The sequence below is a fragment of the Anomalospiza imberbis genome, chromosome 13, assembly GCF_031753505.1.
Source record: "Anomalospiza imberbis isolate Cuckoo-Finch-1a 21T00152 chromosome 13, ASM3175350v1, whole genome shotgun sequence".
In the NCBI taxonomy this organism is placed as follows: domain Eukaryota; kingdom Metazoa; phylum Chordata; class Aves; order Passeriformes; family Viduidae; genus Anomalospiza; species Anomalospiza imberbis.
This window is the reverse complement of record NC_089693.1, coordinates 10,893,451-10,913,461: the sequence shown is the minus strand read 5'-3', so window position 1 is coordinate 10,913,461 and position 20,011 is coordinate 10,893,451. Positions and strand designations below refer to the sequence as shown.

General features: G+C 39.5%; 1 protein-coding gene across 2 annotated transcripts; it reads right to left on the bottom strand.

Moving 5' to 3' along the window:
• Positions 1 to 243: 243 nt before the first annotated feature.
• On the bottom strand, positions 244 to 17,682 carry MYEF2 (myelin expression factor 2). Of its 2 annotated transcripts, XM_068203921.1 has the most exons (17): positions 17,409 to 17,682; positions 12,616 to 12,845; positions 11,356 to 11,408; positions 10,080 to 10,087; positions 9,875 to 9,968; positions 8,819 to 9,010; positions 8,017 to 8,170; positions 7,564 to 7,613; positions 7,414 to 7,477; positions 7,162 to 7,263; positions 6,913 to 6,963; positions 6,769 to 6,837; positions 6,394 to 6,492; positions 4,095 to 4,166; positions 2,676 to 2,878; positions 2,521 to 2,572; positions 244 to 776 (listed from the first exon to the last, which is right to left on the bottom strand). In XM_068203921.1, the coding sequence occupies exons 1-17, from the start codon at positions 17,609 to 17,611 to the stop codon at positions 613 to 615; spliced, it is 1,860 nt and encodes a 619-aa protein (XP_068060022.1). In that variant the 5' UTR covers positions 17,612 to 17,682; the 3' UTR covers positions 244 to 612. The 2 variants fall into 2 exon arrangements, with proteins under 2 accessions (XP_068060022.1, XP_068060023.1); XM_068203922.1 differs by lacking the exon at positions 4,095 to 4,166.
• Between the last annotated feature and the right edge of the window lie 2,329 nt (positions 17,683 to 20,011).

The window sequence follows — 20,011 nt, the reverse complement described above, 5'->3', positions numbered from 1 at the left end:
AAATCTTATATACAGAACTAAGTCATGTCATTAAAGTAATATTAATTAGAACAAAAATATCACAGCCTAATTGGAGCCCTTTCTTTTAGAGTCAAGAATTGCAGTATGACTACAACACACATATAAAACCAAAATTCTGAAAAAGACGTCTACTTCTTACATTACAATGGTGATACACACATTTGGCGGGGAAAAAAAAAAGATCAGAAAACACTAAATAAATCCCACTATGCAATCTGGAGATTAACAGAGAAAATGGCTTATTTTATTAAAAACAGTATAACCATTCATTTAAACTGAATGACTAGAGACACTTGGCCTAATTTTCCAAAGGCACTGAGCATCCAAAGCATCCCCGGTCTATAGGGACCTGCAGGTGCTCAGTTCCTCTAAAAAAACAACAAAAATCAGGCGAATTGTCTTTAAAAACCAAACATAGTAAGATTCAGTTAACAAGTATCACAGTATATTAAACACTATACTGTTAAAGGCTGGTGGGATTTAAAAGTTCCTTTTTACAGCTTTTGTAAGCATACAATGTTACTAAAAATGACTTACTAAGACAGAGAAGCTAAACAGACATAGGAATGTTCCTGAACACACAGTTTTAAATTATGCATTGCGATCCAAGCGGACATCAATTTCTCTGCCACTGATTTTTATGCCGTTCATTATCCTACAGGCCTTTTCAGCAGATTCTGGTGAGTCAAATCTGACTGTTCCACAGCCCTTTGATTTTCCATTCTCCATTTTTATTTCTGCAAACATTACATGACCTGAATAAATAAGTTAAACAGCAGTTATTTCAAGTCCTCAGTGTACTAACAACTTAAAGAACTCAGAAGTAATAAAAACACATTTTAAAGTATAATTTAGGGGAACATATGAAATTGGCACTTTCAGCCTAATGGCACATTCACTCATTCAGGCAAAGTGACACAAGTCAAAAGAGCAAAAAAGAATCCAAATCCAGATCCGCTATCTCCAGTCTTGCCTGCATCTGACCTCAAGTTTTGAAACCCAAGTGCCCTGTAAGACTCAGGGTTAAGGTTTGTGTTTCATACTGACAGAAGTGTGAGTACTGATATGCATTAACCGAACTGTAGCTTAATACAGTCCACCATGTTCATCACAAAAACATACCAAGCAATAGTCACAACCAAACCATTTTGGTAAGAAGCTGCAGAGCAAAATTAAAGCCTTTAAAGCAATAAAGTCACCCGGCTGGGAGAGGTGGAAAAGTAGCATGCACTATCCAATTCCTGCTGAGTTTCCTTGAGGTTGGACACTCAACTCATAAGGCAGTATTTTTATAGAGATGTACCTCTGAGAATGTTCAGTTCCCTGGAGCTAATGAGTTTTTGCTTATGGTATGTTGTAGCACACCCCTCCTGAGCCCCTGAATGTCACTAGGAAGAAAAACTTGTCCCTGAAATACAAAGCCTTTTATTTTTAAAAATCATGTAAGACTGTCCTTTCACTGAAAGAAATCAAACACTGGGAAACAGTCTTTGTTTTTCCTTATGATACTGACATGAACACAATCTGTTGCTTATAATTCTTAAAAGCAACTGAACATAATTACTACATCTATTAGCTGACAGAGATAATGAAAAAAAAAATTCTGAACTACCTGAAAGTTGCCCAGGAGGTTAAGACTTAAAAAAAAAAAGAAAGAACCTGTTGTGCTATATCCTCCATCTACTAAGAAAACATCAACACCTTGTAATTTTTCATAATTCAACTGCAAGGTCTTATTTATATCAAATCTGCAAACAGCTGTATGATGACTTTCTTAGCCGTCAGTAGTATGTTTTAAATTATTTATCTTTTCTGTCTATCCAAAATAAGAAGTCATCCTATAATTCAGTTAAAGCTCTCCATTCTGAAAATGTGTTTTCAAAACATGTCATGTATTTTGATACCCAAGCTTTACTTTTCACTTATTTCTGTGAAAAGACCAACTTTTCTGAATTAGATAAAACCAATTATTGAATATTTGCAGCAAACCTTTATTTCTTAAGATAAAGGGGAACATTACAGCCTGCAAATATGTTAATCAGGATGATCTATATATATAAAACTTGTAATGCTACACTGGCAAAATTACTAACTCTGATTTGATGCAGCACCATTTCTAAAGTAATGCATGACCTGGACAGATCCAGGATCCTGCACATATTTAACTCATAAGAAACACTATATTATATACTTTTACTGACCAGGGAATATGTCAGAAAAAGAAAAAAAATCAAAGAGTAATTTTGTTAAAGGAACAGGTTAAAGTTTATAGCAAGTGAGCACTCAGAGCCAACACAGCCCATACTGTATTTTGGCCTTGTGTTCTGTCATGCCTAAAAATTATTTATATAACTCAAGAAAGCTGGGTGAAACAAGAAAAATTAAGCCAGCCACACACTTCTTCAGAGTCAGACAACAGTCTTCCTGTTGTTATCTAATAAACACCACATAACACATGAAGTCCATGGAGATGAACAGGGGTAAGGTTCATATACATACCACATTGACTGAATTTCTCCTTTAGCTTCTGCCAGGTCAAGTCAAAAGGAAGCTAAAATAAAGTATTATAACAAAATATTACAATGAGAATAAGAGCATGCAATCAAACATACACACAAAATAAGCTTGTGGTTTCTATATATTTAATTGCTTACATTTCTCACAAATATCTGGTTGCCTTTAGAGCCTAATCTCTCTCTCATGCCACCTCCCATGGGGCCAGGCACAAATCCTCGATCGATGTCCATGTTCCTGTCCAGGCCTCCACCCATGGCTGGTCCCATTCGATCAAAACCAGAACCCATCCGATCCATTCCCATTCCTCCAGCCATATTGTTCATACCACCCATTCCACCACCTACACAAAGAAATGGAGGATAAAATAAAATTTCCTTTTAGTAATAAACACACAAGTATAAATAAAGTTCTTGTGTCAAGAGAAGAATAACTTTATTAAAACTGCTGTAATATAAACTGTAACTTTTATACATGCAGTGATTTACTGAAGAGCATGGCTAGTATTTTAAGACAAAGTATTACACAAGATATAGAGTGTCATTTCTAAAATAGTAAAACCAAACCTGCATCAAGCTATTAGTCACACCATTTAATGTAGCAAAATGTTGAACACAAGAATTCAAAGTCTGTCTTGTTTAATTAAAAAAAAATACGATACCCTTTACCAAAAAGATCAAATAAATAACTGTGGTAATACTTAGATATAGGACAATTTGACCAGATATACAATTGTTTATTGGGCTTCCTGCATTTATATTCAGCTTAACTTAATGCAGCCATACCCACACCTAATAACAAAATCTTCTAGAGAAGGATTTTTTTTTTGCCAAGAACAAAAGTTACTGCAAGTACTGTAAAGAGCATGGACTTTATTATGTGTCATGGTTTAAACCGCGATAAAAAGTACATACATGGAATAAAATGTATTAATATATTTATATAAGTAACTAAGAGCAATAGCATTCAAATACTATAATATTTCTGGATTCATAATTAAAAATTAATGTACAGTAAAATGATCAAGATCATTCATGAGGGACCCTCTCTTTAAGCCTGATATCTTCTAAGATTGGCATTAGCAAGATTTTAGTTTCTCATCTGCTCTAGCCTGAGGAACTCAGAGTTGCTGCAATACAAACTCAGTACTGGAGCTTTGCACAAAATTAAACTGGGGGATAATCTGAAATTCAAGGCTGATTTTTTATTTCAATGGTGACAGATTACTGAGGTTCAGCTTCATGAAGTTTACTCAAATAACTCTGCCTGTCTTTTTTTCTGAAACACAAGTTTATTTTAATGACTTCTCCCTCCAAACTAGAAGTTGAAACCATTCCAAATCTAAGATTAAGGTAAAGACTGTTTTAGCTAGTTTTCCTCTGAACTTTTACCTCAACAAAACAGCTTTGAAAAGTGTTAGACTTGTCACATGCAACAGAGTACTACTTCCCTCAACAGCAAGACACTACGCTACAGCAAATTCCTCTGATACAAGTAAGTGTACACTGTATTGTTACATTGCCTATGCATTTATGTTCTATTGAAACAAGTTAACCTACTCATTCCAGATCTTACTGGGCCCATGCTAGGTGCTCCCATTCCTCCTGCAAAAACACCAATCATTGCACCACCTAAACAGAGAAAAATAATGAAGTGACATACACTGAAACCACCAGTTAGTGAAAAAAACAAAGCACACACTAATGAAGTGCACTGTTCTCAATGTTAGCTGGCAGTATTTTTCTATAAGGGCACTTTAACGTGTGCCTTTACTACACAAACTGAATAGGAACACCTTGTAAGTAAAGTTAGTTTCTCCCTTTCTGCTATAGGATTTAAGCTACTCTGATTTCTTTCTAGCTTCTCTCCCCAATAACAGCCTGCCAGCAGCACAAACATGGTAAAACTAAATGGGCCATTTCCCACATCAGGAAAAACAACCTCAAAATTCAAGGCTTCATCTTATATGAACTTGATAGTATAAAAAAATCAACAATTCTGCTGCAAATCAAACATCCTCAATTCCACTCTGATGCTGTAGCCCAATCAAAGACGCCTTCCTTGATTTCAAGGTTACTAAAAGCAAATACCTTCACAGTATTTCTTTTTAAGATACCATTAACCTAAATAACAGGAGGACATCAGAGCCTTCCCTGATCAAACACAGCATCTATTAAAAGTCCCTACAGTTTCCTTCCATTATTTAAGATTAAGCTGGGAATCTCTAATCTTGGTTCTCAGGACACTATTCAAATGGGCAGATCTGATAGATTGTAAATTGAAACTTGCTGGATCTACTGAATGAAAGGCACCCACATCAGTTTCTCACAGTAGTTCATGAATTATTAAACCAACATGTTACCAGAAGACTCAGAAGCCTACTGCTTGCAGAAACATTTATAACTTAAGTGGCCTTGCATTTTCACTCAGGAAACAGATGTTTATGCAAGTAGCCAGAGCGAAATCATACACTTGATTTCTAAGACATTCATTCCAAGGCATTAAGACTAGCTCAATGGACAAGTTTATTATGTTCTTACCACTTCTACACAATTATCAGTATTGAAGAGAAGCACACAACAGTTACCCTTTGCTATGACTTGCCTCTACTAATAAATTTTTTTTTAAGAATCAACTTTTAGACCAGATGAACTTTATGCTCTTAGGAGTTCTCTTTCAAGGAGGTGAATTAAGGGAATGGAAAAGTACAAGAAACAGGGAAGAGGAAGAACAGCTGTCTCCTATAATGCATTTTGTGTTCAGTTTCAGGCCCCTTACAACAAGAAAGACATAGAGGTGCTGGAGTGTGTCCAGAAAAGGGCAACACTGTTGATCAAGGCTCTGGAGCGCAAGCCTTTTGAAGAATGGCTGAGAGAGCTGGGATGCTCAGCCTGGAGAGGAAGAGACTCAGGGAGGACCTTTCTGCTCTCTGTAACTATCTGAAAGGAGGTTGCAGAGACATGGGGTCAGTCTCTTCTACCAAGTAATAAAGCAACAGAACAGGAGGAAACAGTCTCAAGTTAAACCAGGGAGGTTTTGATTGGATATTAGGAAAACATGCTTCACAGGAAGAATTGTCAATCATACGAACAGGCTGACCAATGAAGTGGTGGCGTCACCATCCCTGACGGGATTTAAAAGACGTGTACACGTGGCTTTTGGTAACCTGGTTTAGTGGTGGACTTGTCAGCGTTGGGTTAAAGGCTGGACTCAGTGATCTTTTCCAGCCTAAGAGATTCTGTGATTCATCCAGGTAACAGCATAGTAGCAAAGGGCAAGAAGGCTCTATTTTTGAGCTCTTCCACACCTTTGAAGATGGAAGAGTAACTAATTTGAGGGAGCCCCACTGCCAACAAGACATCATCTATAAAGAAAATAATGCTGGCTCAGTTACAGAAGAGACCAATAAATACCATTCTGAGCTATAGGAGCTCAGAAGGCAGGACAAAAACTGAGGACACCAAAATTCAACACTCCTGTCCAATGCTACCTGATCTTCAGTAGAAACAATATTACACCAAAGAGGTGTAATATTTGCCAAACAGACTCATGGAAGCTACAAAGGCTGTACATGGACACCTTGTAAGGATTAACAGAAGCATATACTTCAACACTTCAAAGATTTAATACCCTACAAAATATACAGTATGAAGGTAAATGCTTTCCTCCAACAGCTATTCCATTCATATTTTACAGAGGGGAAAAAACCCTCCACACCTGAAACCCTGTAATGAACATTCAGACTGCATCCTTACAGTAACGACTGGGGGAGAAGAAAAGAAGATGACCAGATGAAACCTCTTCTTCTAGCAAAATTCTTCCAATACTATGTCACAGAAAATTTAACAGTTACCATACCCATTCTTCCAAAAGACTCTCCAAAACCACGGTTCAATGCCATGTCACCACGACCAAATTCTCTTTCCATATTTGCTCCCATTCCACCACGGAACATTTCTGTAAAGAACAAAGCAAAAAAACAGGATTCTGTTATTTACATTTAAGTTGATGCTCCTACAACACTTGTTTCACAGCTGCTTGTTTACATAGAAGTGAGTCTAATGCACAAGTCAGAGGCACCTGTTACACGCTCAACTCTCCTGCCAGTTCCTAGGCCTCCACTCATGCGACTACTTCCTTTGAACTCATGTGTATTACCCATCCCTAAATGGAGAGCTTTTAATGAATAAATATTAGCAAACTAGTAGATGCACAGGAACGGTGTTCAACTACCTCCCATTCGGTTGACTCCAAATCCTCCCATGTTAGGCATTCCTTCCATTCCACGAAATCCAGGAAGTCCTGCAAAATAAGGAAAAGTGTTTTCTATACAGTATTGAAGAAATATTTAATGCAAAAAAACTTCATTGCACGTACCGCCTCCCATTCTACTCATTCCACCAAATCCTGGGCCGTCTATTCCCATACCTTTAAACCAAAAAGATAAACAACACTTAGTACACCCTATTGGATTTTTAGAAAGTCAGACAGAGTTAAAGTCTCTAAAGCACACTACACAAAGCTTGCTTTGTCAAAAGACTGTAATTTTTGCAAACATAGAAATGACAATTTTAAACTTTAAAAATTTTAAACTACCTCTGTGTAACTTAAAGAATATGGATTTACCTCCCGGACCCATGCTCCCCATTGCACCACCCATGCTCAGCTGTGTTGCACTGATGGGCTGTCCACCTGGTCCAAGTCCCATACCAATGCCACCAAGACCACCTCAAAAACAAAAAAAAAGTAAGTATGATCAGAAGAGAGACTTTCCTCTGTATCACAGAGACCACACTAAGCAAAAGTATTACTAAACTTTGTGAGAACATTGATCACCATACACTAAGTGCAAGGAGTAGAAAACTGAGAGGCACTCACGAGGTAGTTGTGAGCTTTTGCTGTCCACAACACGGAAGTCTTCATGAGGCACTGATTTGTCATCCTGATAAAAAACAAGGATGTTATGCTATGATCTTTTCAATGTTTTGGCAGAGACATATAAAATAGAAAGAAATGAAAGCAACTCACCATTTTTACATGCATGGGTCTATCAAACAGGAACTGTCCATTGAACATAGCTGAAGAAATTCAAGTCAAGGAGTCTTAAGAAGGCAATTTAACTGTTTCTGAAGAATCAATGTAATAACTTATTATATTTCTGTACAATTATTGTGAGTCTTGTCTTTCCCTACCTTATCTTTAGAAACCAAATTCAAGGGCCAGAAGATGCAATACATGCTGTTCAGAACATCAGTTTCACAATTGTCATGCTGCCAGGTATTTTAATTTTGTTCAACATCATGAGGAACTTTTACAATTTAGTAGTAAATTCAGGCATTACAAATGTAATCTGCACAGTATTACACTCTAGTCCCTCTATCGTAGCTACAAGGCAAATAAGCACCATTTGTAAAACTATGCTGTCAGAACCATTAAAGACTAATCAATATATGATTCATTATTTTTCATAACCAAGGATACATATTGCTTGAACAGCTTCAATTGCTTGTTCAAAGGTAACTGTCCCCATTCCTCGACTCTTGCCGTCTTTATCTTCTTTGATGTCTGCCCGCTTCACAGTTCCAGCAATGCTGAATACCTCCTTCAGTTTCTTCCAGCCAACTTTGAAATCAAGCTTAAACACAGAAATACATCAGTGATTTCAGTGCACATCTCTGTTCTGCTATTACATTTGTAAGAGATTTTCTGCATTGCTGTTAACTCCTCATTGACAAAATGTTGATAATTGTAAATAGTTGAGATTTTGTAATATACACACACTGTGTCAAAGTCCAAAAAGTCACCAATTGTACATGTATATACAATACATACATGTATTTTACATTAATGAATATACTACCACTGGGTTGGTTCTTGAGAAGAGCAGCTGTAATTCTGCAAGACCTCAAATAAATACAGTAGTCTTTTGTGCTAATAAAGAACTTGAACCACTGTATTTGTTGAAATTTTATTGTGTTAGTCTAAAGTAACTAGCAAGATAAACTGAAGTTACTGATGTATATATTTAATAAAAAAGAAATGCGATTGTAAATAGTGAAAAGATGTATAAAATATTTTTGAATCAACAGATGACTGCAATAATTAGAAGTGCATGTCAGCCTCAAGAGTTTAATGTATCTTTCCATGTCCAAAATCTGAAGACAAACCCAACATTTTCAACTGAATATTCTAGCTGTGAACTATTTCCAACCTCCTCTTTATATTAAATCTCAACTACATGAAGATCAAACACCAAAGTTATAAAATCCTGTTTAAAGCTTACATTGGCAACAAAAATCGTGGATCCAAGCCTGCCTGCTTGCAAATTACTGATAACCTCAGGAGGAATGTTTGGATTATTGAGAATAGAAGGTGGTAAATTCATCATTCCAGGTGCCACATCAGGTCCATGTCCTCCTGGAAACTGCCCTCCTCCCCGCTGCAGTGCCCTACGAGCATGTTCCCCCTCAGGATCCTGAAACAGGGGCACAAACAAAGCCACTTAACCATCAACAACTGGACTGGCAACAAACAAAATGGTACTACTTGAAATTCTGCATAAACCCATGAAAATTATCAACTAACAAATACGCTTGTCCATGTCAGAGGGATCATGAACCGAATTAGCATGGAGACCTAATTCCCTCACCTCTAGAGGTGGGTCCTTTCAGATGAGGGCTGAGGCATATTGGCAAAGCACTTGTTGAGGAAGCGTGCACTGCCACTTCACATGCTGTACCTAGCCTATGGACAAGTAGAAAAGATTTCAAGCTAAAGGACTGTCAGTCTAGCACTTTCTTCCAAGAACTGAACGAATTTAATTAGGTGGTGGTTTTGTATTATTTATTAATACCATTATTAAAATTGTAACAGGACAGGAAGAACTGCATCAGACACCATCATATACTACAGCACTACAGTAGAAATGTTGACATTATTTCACTTTCCAGACATCACAACTTCTCTGTTTCCAGCCCCATTTTTGCACATATGTAGTGATCTAATAATTAGCTCATTCTGTGTCATATTTTGAAGCAGATAAGCAGTGTAAACATAAATTACCTAGGTTGGAAAAAACCTAAGGTAAGAATATGTAGTAAAGTTGTTTTAACAAAAAACAGCATTAGATTATTTTGACTTTAGGACATGCTTTTTGTCAGTTTACTCGGCATAGTATCCAACCTTTTGCAAGCGAACAGGTAGTTCAGCCCATTAAGAAAATTTCACATAAAATGAAACTGGAAATTGCACATCTAAGATTCTCAAAACCCTCTATGGTCATCTCAGTAGCTTTAGTATCTTCATTATTTCAAATTGAAAACAGCAGCAATAAACATACCTCTTTAATATTCAGTGGTCTTCCACTAAGATCATATTTGTTCATAGTGTCTAATGCCTTCTTAACAAATTCTTCATCTTTGAATTCAACCACACTTAGAAAGAGATCAAAACATTTAGAGTATTAAAATAAAGTTTAACATGCCAAAACTAATAGAATGTTTGAATAGCAGTGTGCTTCTACACACATAAAAAAAGAAACTTACCCACAACCCTATATCCAGGAGATTTGTCATCATATGTAAAGAGAAAACAAGCAAGAAAAAAAAGAAGTCAGTCAGCACATATGACAGAGCAATGAAGATTCCAGTTAAAGATCCCAGCTCACTGTTAAGTAACTATACAAGTTATTTTCAGCTTCAAAATCCATAATATATGCTCTTTAGTGGTAGCCAATCTGAATTTCTCCTACTTTCTCAGCATACATACCGTTCATATACAAGAGAATACATTGAGTATGCTCTTTGAGTCAAACCAGAATTGGAAAAATGCCACACAGATCCATATAAGGACAACTGGGAAGAGGAAGTGGGAGGAAAGGGTGGAAAGAAAATAACCCCAAAACATAACCAAAAACCAATCAAGACACTCGTCATTAAAAGTTGTCCACTAACTACAAAATTAAAATCTACCTACATCAAGTACACCACTACAATGAAAAAGCAGTCTGTATACCTCTTCAGTACTACAACATAATTGAGAAATTACCTTATAAGAAAATACCCTTATTGACTGCACCAGCATCCTTCTAATCAAGCAAAGAGTTGAGGATTTCTTAAAGCATAGCAGAGCTGACAGTATGTTTTAGTTTTAACAAGTATTAAAGAAAGCAATTTGCAACAATTGATACAACCTCAGTTAAGACTCAAACCTGCATTTCTCACGTTCTCACTGCAGGCTTGGAGCTGCTATTGGCCAAACTTTTGACTATTGTTAAGATGACAGAGGAGCTTTAACAATCTTCACTATTAGTGCCTCATTGCAGGCACTCTGTTGGCTACCAACCATCTCCATCCATTTAGTTTTAAGAAAGTAAATACATTAAGCCAGTGTTTAAAAGTACCAATCCTGCAAAGCTGTGAAATCAGGCACTTCACCCAGTATATTCTTAGCTAACATTTTAAACTTACTGGCCCCAAGAAGAGCATACTACACTAAAAAAAATTTAAATAAAATGATTGGTTTATTGAACATCCTTAATATGAAACAGATTTGTACCAAGACAAAGGTGTTGGCTAAAAAGAAGAATTAAGTAAAAGCCATTTGTTAACATTTACAGAAGTACTTTGTCCCTTACAACCAACTAGTGTGAGTTGCATGAAGGTGTCAGACTACTTCTAATACAGAATCCTCAAGGCTACCTTAATGAAAATCAGTGTAAAAATGAAACTTACTTTCCAATAACTGGTACAGGTATTATACAAAAATAAAACTGCTGAGGAACTTTTAAACCTCTAGCAGATTGTTGCCCACGGCACTTACCCTTGATTTTCCTTCAGCATCCTTAAACAGCTCCACGTATGTAACCTCACCAACTACATAAGACATACAAAGGGAAAATACCAAGAGACAATGCATTTAAACACCAGTATCTTTCTTTACTGTGCCCCTGTGCACAAGTCTACAGAGAATCACCTATTATTCACCAACAATCAAAACCAGACCAACCATACCTCCTGTCAATGTCTATATAATTTAGCTAGTTTTCAGAAATATGCAGCAGCCACATTCTCAAAAGCTAAAAACAAACAACTATATTTAACCTAATTCATACTACAGATCATATTTTGGCCAGTATGATATAGTTGGTGAACAAATTCAGATATACACAGTCCCTTAACCTAACAAATGAAACGTCAACGTTCACTGAAAAGTGTTACATTTATCATCCTACTCACAACACCTGTTTTAAGGTGACTTTCTACCTGAATATCTTCAATCAAAAGTTTGCCTTCAATAATAACCAAATTTACACATCAAATATTTCACAGCAAGCGACTTACTTTCTAAAGTAGGAAGTTTAAGTAAATAAACCAATCAAATAGTCACGTCACCTTACAACAGATAAGCCAGCAGTTACAGATGGGGGTCTGGCATTTTTCACAGCCTAAAAGCCAAGTGTGCTTTGCATTACTTTTGAAGAATCAATTTTTCAAGGAAAACACAGAACTAACTTTTTACAAAATCCATATATTATCATTATTTTACCCCAAATTTAAAATAAAATGTTTGGGGTAGTCAGGTTTCTCTATCAGAACTGCAACAATAGGAACAAGCTTTTAATACAAAGCTCCAGACAAACAGTCATGGCAGTAATGACAATGCAGACAAAATTAATGCCACAGCCAGATTCCACCAAAGAAATACAAAACAACTTTTGAAAGACATCCCTTATTATTCAGGTTAACACACTTCATGTGTTGCTTAAATACAAAAGCCCTTAGAGAAAAATAAATCTACAAGAACTACAACTAGACAAAACACAATCTCTTTAAGAACTCATGAGGTCATGCATATACTCTCTACTATCACACCAGAATGGCAGAAGATTGTGAGCACTTCATTTACCCAGCCTACCCTGCAATGCAATTGTCTCGGATGAAAGAGGGGAAGGGAGATAGATGTACCAAGTACAGGCCAAAACAAAAAAGTCAAATCAAATCTGTGTGGCTCAAAGGACACATCAGTTGCATTTAATCCCTACTGGTTTCTGTGTGAAGTGTATTACAAGGAGTGAGTTACCTTTCTCTCTCATCAGGTCTTTAATAGCTTGCCATTTCATGTCATATGGGATGTTGCTAATAAAAACTCTGTTGCGATTAACAGCCTTCTTGTCTCCAGAGCCTGCATTCTTCTCCTTTGCATAGGGGTGGAATTTATTCTTGTTTCCAAGAGAAGGGATTGCCTTTGCTTTTCCAACAAACTTTTCTTTCACAGGTGCTTTCCCTTCTTTTGCTGTCTCATCATTATCCCTACATTAAAAAACAAAAATCCAAACAAAAACACTGTTAGTCTTGTGTTGGATCATTAGACTACCCCACTTCCTACCTAGATAACTGAGTATTTCCTATTTCCTATGCTGGAAATTGGAAATACTGGAAAATTGGAACTCCCAGGATGTCAAATGCTGCTTTTCAAATTAGGGAAAATAAATTTGTGCTATCCGAGTAATTCCAATATACACTGCTTTATCAAGAACAAAAAAAGTTCCAATACTAAGTAAAGAAAGTACATCTTACTTACATTCCATTTCACATTATCACAGCATCCTAAAATGGTTGGGGTGGCAAGGGACCTTAAAGATCTTTTAATTCCAAGCCCCCTGCCATGGGCAGGGACACCTTGTACTAGATCACCTTACTCAGGGCTTCATCCAACTTTTAACACTTCCAGGGATGGGGCATCCACAACTCTGGGCAACCTGTGCCAGCACATCCTCTCTGTCAAGACTCAGAAAGATGGAACTATGAAACTACTACAAAGACCAAAACAGAAAGAGTGAAAAATGACCTCTAGTACCCGTGCCTTGGTGCTTTGGTAATTTTCATACCTCACTTGGACAAGTTACAGGATATTCACCACAGAAGTGGGAGTAGAAACAGTCTAAGCTTGGGAGTTGAAACAGCTCCGGATGCTTAATTCAATGGAATAATAATATATCAAAATCAACTCCAATAGGTTTTATATCAAATTATGGTTTATCTACCCCATAAATTAATTTTATTCACCATTTGTGCCAGACTACTGTTAGACAGAAATTAAAATTCAACTAAGAACAAGAAATATTTTTTCAGTTTCACTGCTTAACACTAATAGAATTTGAAAACTTGCTAAATGCATAGGAAACAGCTGTATTAAGCCATGCTATGAGTCTAATTATCCACTAAAAACAACAAAGCAGATACCTGGCCCTCAGTCTTTCAAAACTTCACCAATAGCACTGAAATCCTCCTTTTAAAATATTTTTATTTTTAGATGAAAATGCAAGAAAATTGGCTGCTTTTCTTTTACAGCAGTCCAAATCTCAACTTCAGTAAGACCATACATTTTCAACAGAATTAGAAGAAGTATCTGTAACTCTTCAGCACTCCTGATATTGTTATTATCACAAGGTCGTTTGGCATGCTAACAGAGGCTCAAGGAGCCTGAATCGTTACTTTTAAAAAGGAGAACTGCTGAACTGAAAGAATCCACTGAATGAAGCCACACAAATGCGATCCACTAAAGAGATGCTACTTAGCATCTTCAACTACACATCACTGTCTATTTAAAGAGAAATTTTAAAAGTACTTCTACAGAAACATGTATTTTAAAAAGCCAGAATTAGTATCTTGAGTTAGAACAATTAGAAGGTGATGTCCAACAGGACTGACAGAAGTGAATGATTGTGAACACTCCTTCTTAAATTACATCACTATCTTTACTATATTTCCCACATTTCAGAAGGTTTAGTTTTTATCTCAGAGACACTTTGGAAGGTTTCAGGCATTTCAGTTTTACAACCACAACATATGGCAAAACCAGTGATTTTGATTAACTGACAAGTTTTCAGCTCTGCACAGTTAACAAAACAGTGAGTAAGTGGCAGTCCTGCACTCAAAAGCACATGCAAGGAGCTTTTCATGAAGCTAAATGTATTATCTACTCAAGCCAGGGCACTTTTCAGGGAGGAGTACATTCAAATACATCCATGTTTCTCCCCTGACTTTTTCCCCAATTTTGTAATACTCACATGGTATTAACTTCACAGCCCTTGTGTTTATATATGGATTAAGAGTGGATTAGCAACTGGGAAATGCATGGATACTCCCCTGGGGCAAGTATTTGTAAAATTTAAAACATCTCAAGTCAACAATACGTTATCTGGTTCAAGCTTTCTCCAATGCCCCTCTGCATCATCCCTCCTCCACACCATCCTGTCTGTGTGACAACATAATTCTTGTGTGGCTGTGTAGTGAAGTGAAATGAAGGGAACAATGCAGGAACTGGAGGGATTCAAAGGAGGAGGCAAAGAGCAGAGTATCAAGTCTTCAGTCAGATCAGTTCCTTCCAATCCAACCCCATCTGCAAATGCAAAATTCCTGCCCAACAAGACTCCTAGTAAAAATCTGAGTTCTTCCTTAAATTTTAGGATTAGAGCAATGGATTCTCTTCAGCCTATTAAGCTCTTTCCTGCTTAAAGGATTATGAAACAGCCCCTTGGTGCTCAGTGTAGTGCACAGGATGAGACAGGTCTCCAAATATGGAATCCAGAGGCTCTGCAAGACCTGGCTGTACAAATCAGTAGAGAGCACAGAAGATATAAGCCTGGCATAAACTCCTAAATCTGGGAAACAAAGCGACACTGCACTTGGTCTGGGAATCACAGCCAGGCTGCTGAAAATAGAGGATTAATTAATGAAACAATCCTTCTTGCAAAACTCATCTGCCAAAACCAACACAGGCCAGTGACCAGGCCAGAGGCAGAATCCTTTTACAATTCTTACCCTCCTCCTTGAATATTAACGATAATTTCAATCATAAATACATTCAGAGCAATGTCACATTACTCACCTACAGGCCACAGAAAAGACAGACTCAGAAATTATAAACTGACATTTTCATGGGGGAAAACAATAATAATTTCTCATCTTTATCTTTTGTATGAGCTACACATTTCACACATTAAATTAATATTTGCCTGAGAAATCACAGACCATCACCGTTCCTAGGACTGGAAAATGATGTCTACTATTAGTTCTTAAAAAAAAAAAAGTGCATATGCTCATTGAATTGAAAGACCAATTATACCTTTTGAAAAAAAAAAAAAAAAAGCTTTTGAACAATCCATAAAGTTCTGAAGACAAAAGACAAGCTTTCCACATGCAAAACTAGAAGCCTATAAATAATAGCACAAGATACATCAACATGAAAGCCCTAAAACTTGAATTTTTAAAAGAAACTTCTACTCCTCCTCACAAGTGTCCAAAATAAGATAAGCAGACAGAAATGGAAGAAGTTCACAACATGTGATTTCAAACCACATGGATCACTTTAGCTTCGTTGTGCTGAACAGTTCCACTGCCCAAGACAAAAAACTTAGGGAAGTGTGCAAACTGAGTCAGGATTCCTCTCCAGTTTAATGAATGCTAAGCAAACCAGGTCAGTAGAATCCTTTTTTTTAAGTAATACATTTCACCCACAGACTGACAGCTTAATCCTTTGTACACGCGTTTGGGGGAAGATTAGAAACTGTATGAGAAAGAATAAGATTTGAATCTCTGCTACCAAGAACCCTCCATTACTTTCAAACCTCAAGTTGCAACTTCTACCAGGCAGAATGACTGCGATTTTTCATTTGCTTGTGAGGTTTTGGAGGGAAAAGAAGATACTGTTGACAGGAGTGATACAGAGAAAATACCTCATTTCAACAGTAGCAACCTCAAAAGGCAATAAAATTTATACGCTTAAAAAGGGCAAAAAGGGTGACAATCATCCTGTGAAAATTTAATTCCAATGTGTGCAGTTTGGAAGCTGAGGAACAGATTAGGGGGAAAAAATCCACAAATTCCATGTTACAGTAAAGTGGAATTTATAGCTTGTAAACTGAACTAAATTTTACAGGGAGTCAAGTAAAGGCATGAAGTACATATTTATTCCTCCAGCTTTATAGTGAAGATGATCCCACATGCATTTTTTAAAAATACAACAGTATCAGGGCAGGGCTGTTTAGAACATGTCAAAACTTCACAGACGCCAGCAGCTTTGATGTACTGTAACAGTAAGTCTACTGTAAATGTATTTTCCCTCCAAGATCTGAATGAGATTGGAAGAGATATTGAAATTCCAACCATCTGAGGCCAAAATCTAGTTCATTAAAAGAGTGACAACCCTCCAAGCCTGACATCAAGAACAACCACGCACACAAAGTTGTTCATGGTATTGTTCCAGAGAGCTGGTATTTCCAGCTCCCTTATACTAAGTTCCTTTCAGACCTACTATACAAGGCACAATTTTACATACTCCGTGCTTGAAAATGTTACAGTTTCCAAGAAAGCTTCATGTATGCATGTGCGGGGTTTGTTTTTAGAAAGCAAATTACTACACTGTCATACCATTCTCACGTAAACAAAGACTAGCTCAACAGCTTTACAAATAAAATCGTTTTGGCAAGAAGTGGAAACGTAAACGGCACCAGAAGCGATGCGGAACACTCCTGGAAGGGTATCCCGTGGGAACCGGTCCGCCAGGCACCAGAGCCCGGGGCTCGGAGCCCAGTCCTGCCCTGCGGGGCGGCCTCGCACCGCCCAGCCCTCAGCGGCCGCTGAGCAGAGCCGCCGCCTGCCCCGTGCCCAGGCCGCGGCCTCCCCGAGCTCCCGGGGCGGGAGGGCCCACCGAGTCTCGGCCCCGGCCCCGGCCCCGGGCCCGGCCCCGGCCCCGGCCGTGCCCCGACTCTGCGGAGGAGGAGCCATGGGGACGGGGGGGTCCAGCCACCTCCTCCCGCCGCCCCCCCGGCCGCGCTGCCCCCGCCGCCGCCCGGCCCTGCCCTCACACACATTTTGACGCCATTTGCGCTGCCCGCGCCGCCACCGGGTGCCGCGGCCGCCGCCGCCGCCTCCTCATCCTGCGGCGGCTGTTGCGGCGGCTGTTGTTGCGGTGCCGGCTGCTGCTGTTGCTGCGGCGGTGGCTGTGGCGCCTGGCCGGCCGCCTCCTCGGCTCGGCGCGGCGCGGCCGCCTCCGCCCTGTCGCTCTCCGCCATGTCGCGCCGGGCCGCGGCCCAGCGACCGCCGGTTTGAAACGGGCCCCGACCGCCTCGGCCTCGCCGCGCCGCGCCGCGCCAAGCCTCGCGAGAGCGCCGCGCGCGGCCGGGGGAGGGCACGCGCGGCGAGGCTTTGTGCGTTGCCATGGCGCCGCGGGGTCGGGCGCGGCCGGCGCTGCCTCACGACAGCCGCCCTCGCTGAGCCCCTGAAACAGTCGCAGAAACAATTCGGTGGGGAAAGACCTCTGAGATCTTCAAGTCCACCCTTTAATATAGCACTGCTAAGTACACCACACAGCCAAGTACCCAATTGGCTCGTCTTAACGTCTTTTAAATCCCTCCTGCAATGGTGAGTCCACCACTTCCCCGTGCAGCCTGTGCCAGTGATGGACAACCCGTTCTGTGAAGAAATTTTTTCCTAATATCCGACCTAAAGTTCCTCTGGTGCAAGTTCAGGCCATTTCCTATCACCCTATCACTTGTTTCATGGAAGAAGAGACCGACTCCCACCTGGCTACATCCTCCATTCAGGCACTCGAAAGCAATAATGTCCCTCCTGAGCCTCCTTTTCTCCGGGCTGAACACTCCTTCAAAGGCTCCTTACAAGAGTCATGCTCCAGACCCTTGATCAGCTGCCCTTCTCTGGACACACTCCTGCACTTCAATGTCCTTCTCGCTGTGGAGGGCCCAAAACCGAACACAGGATTCATTTTGCAACCTCACCAGTGTGAGTAGAGGGGGGAGATCACTATTCTAGTCCTGCTGGCCACACCATTTCTGATTAAAAATATCTTGTATGGTCTTTTTCCAAACACTTCAGTACCCCTCTACATTAATAAGATCCCCACATTCATCGTGAACTGAAGGCTCCCAAATTCTGAAGGACTTGGACACAAAATTAACCCTTAATCTGTGTTGAGACAGCTCAGAGCAAATATAGAATCACAGAATGCGCTAGTGGGAAAGGGACTCATCAGGATCATCCAGTCCAACTCCTGGCCCTGCACAAAACATCCCAAGAGTCACACCGTGTGCCCAAGAACATTGTCCAAACACTTCTGGAACTTTCTCAGGCTTGGTGCTGTGACCACTTCCCCAGGGAGGGTGTTTCAGTGCTTAACCACCCTCTGGGTGAAAAACCTTCTCCTGATCCAACCTAAACCTCTCCTGACTCAGCTTTGTGTTGTTTCCTCCAGTCCTGTCACTGGTCACCAGAGAGAAGAGATCAGTAGCTGTGCTTCTGCTTCGCCTTGTGACAATGTTGAAGATCCCAATGAGGTGTCCCCTCTGTCTCCTCCAGTCAAGTGACCTCAGTCGCTCCTCCAGACACTCCACCATCTTTGTTGCCTCCTTTGGACACTCTTTAATAAGCAATATTTTTAAAAGAAGAAAAAAGCATTTATCATTTGGACAAAGTTTAATAATTTTACTAACAACAAGTACAAAAGCCTTTCTAAAGAGGTAACTATCTATTATATAAGGAAAGCCCTTCAGTCCTCTGCAATGAGTTTAGATTGGTGGCTTCTGGTTACTAACCCACAGACCTGTATTAATGTGGCTTTTGGAAGTAAACTCCTTATGAGCTGCTGGGACTCTCTTTTGTCTGTCCTCATGACTGTCATAGCAGGTGTTGGTAACGTGAGATTTTGGAGAAAGCACTCAAAGCTACTGCAAAATACGTCCATTCCAGATGAAGGTAGAAAGGCATGTCCAGAGGTCTGATAAGAGATGTAATTCTGTTCACATATTAACCATAATAAGATAAATATCTTGGTGTTTGCAATAATAATCACAGCTAGAATAGTTAATGTTTACGTGATATTGCTGTCATTACATTTTACAGCTCTCACTTCTTCAGGATGAAGGGGAGTAATTCCCACGTTCAGGTTACCAGAGCCTCTGTTTGATTGTGCTTTGCACAGAGCATCTCAAGTGCTGGAATCCTGTACTCCCTAAAGCAGTATTAGGGCACCAGGCAGCTGACACTGAATTCCTGTGCTGATGGGCCTGTGGATATAACAGGAGTTGCTGACTTTCTTACACACAATTTGCCTACTTGTTCTGAGTAATCTACTGGTTCTGTCAATTGCTGCCTCCCCATGTTTGTGAGCCTTTAGGGCCCGTGGGTCTGGCTGAGGTGAAGTCAGTTTTCCCCAGAGCAGCCCTCAGTGCTGTGCTCTGTACTGGTAGCTGGAAAGGAGTTGGTAGCACGTTGGTGTTTGCTGGGACAGCATCACAGCTGTATGTCCAACATTCCCCTCTCACCAGTAGGCTGAGGGTGGGCAAGATCTTGGGACAGGACATAGCCAGGACAGCTGACCCAAACTACCCAAAGGGATATTTCCACATCATATGACATCTGCACAGCAATAAAAGCCAAGAAAAAGGTGAGGAAAGGGT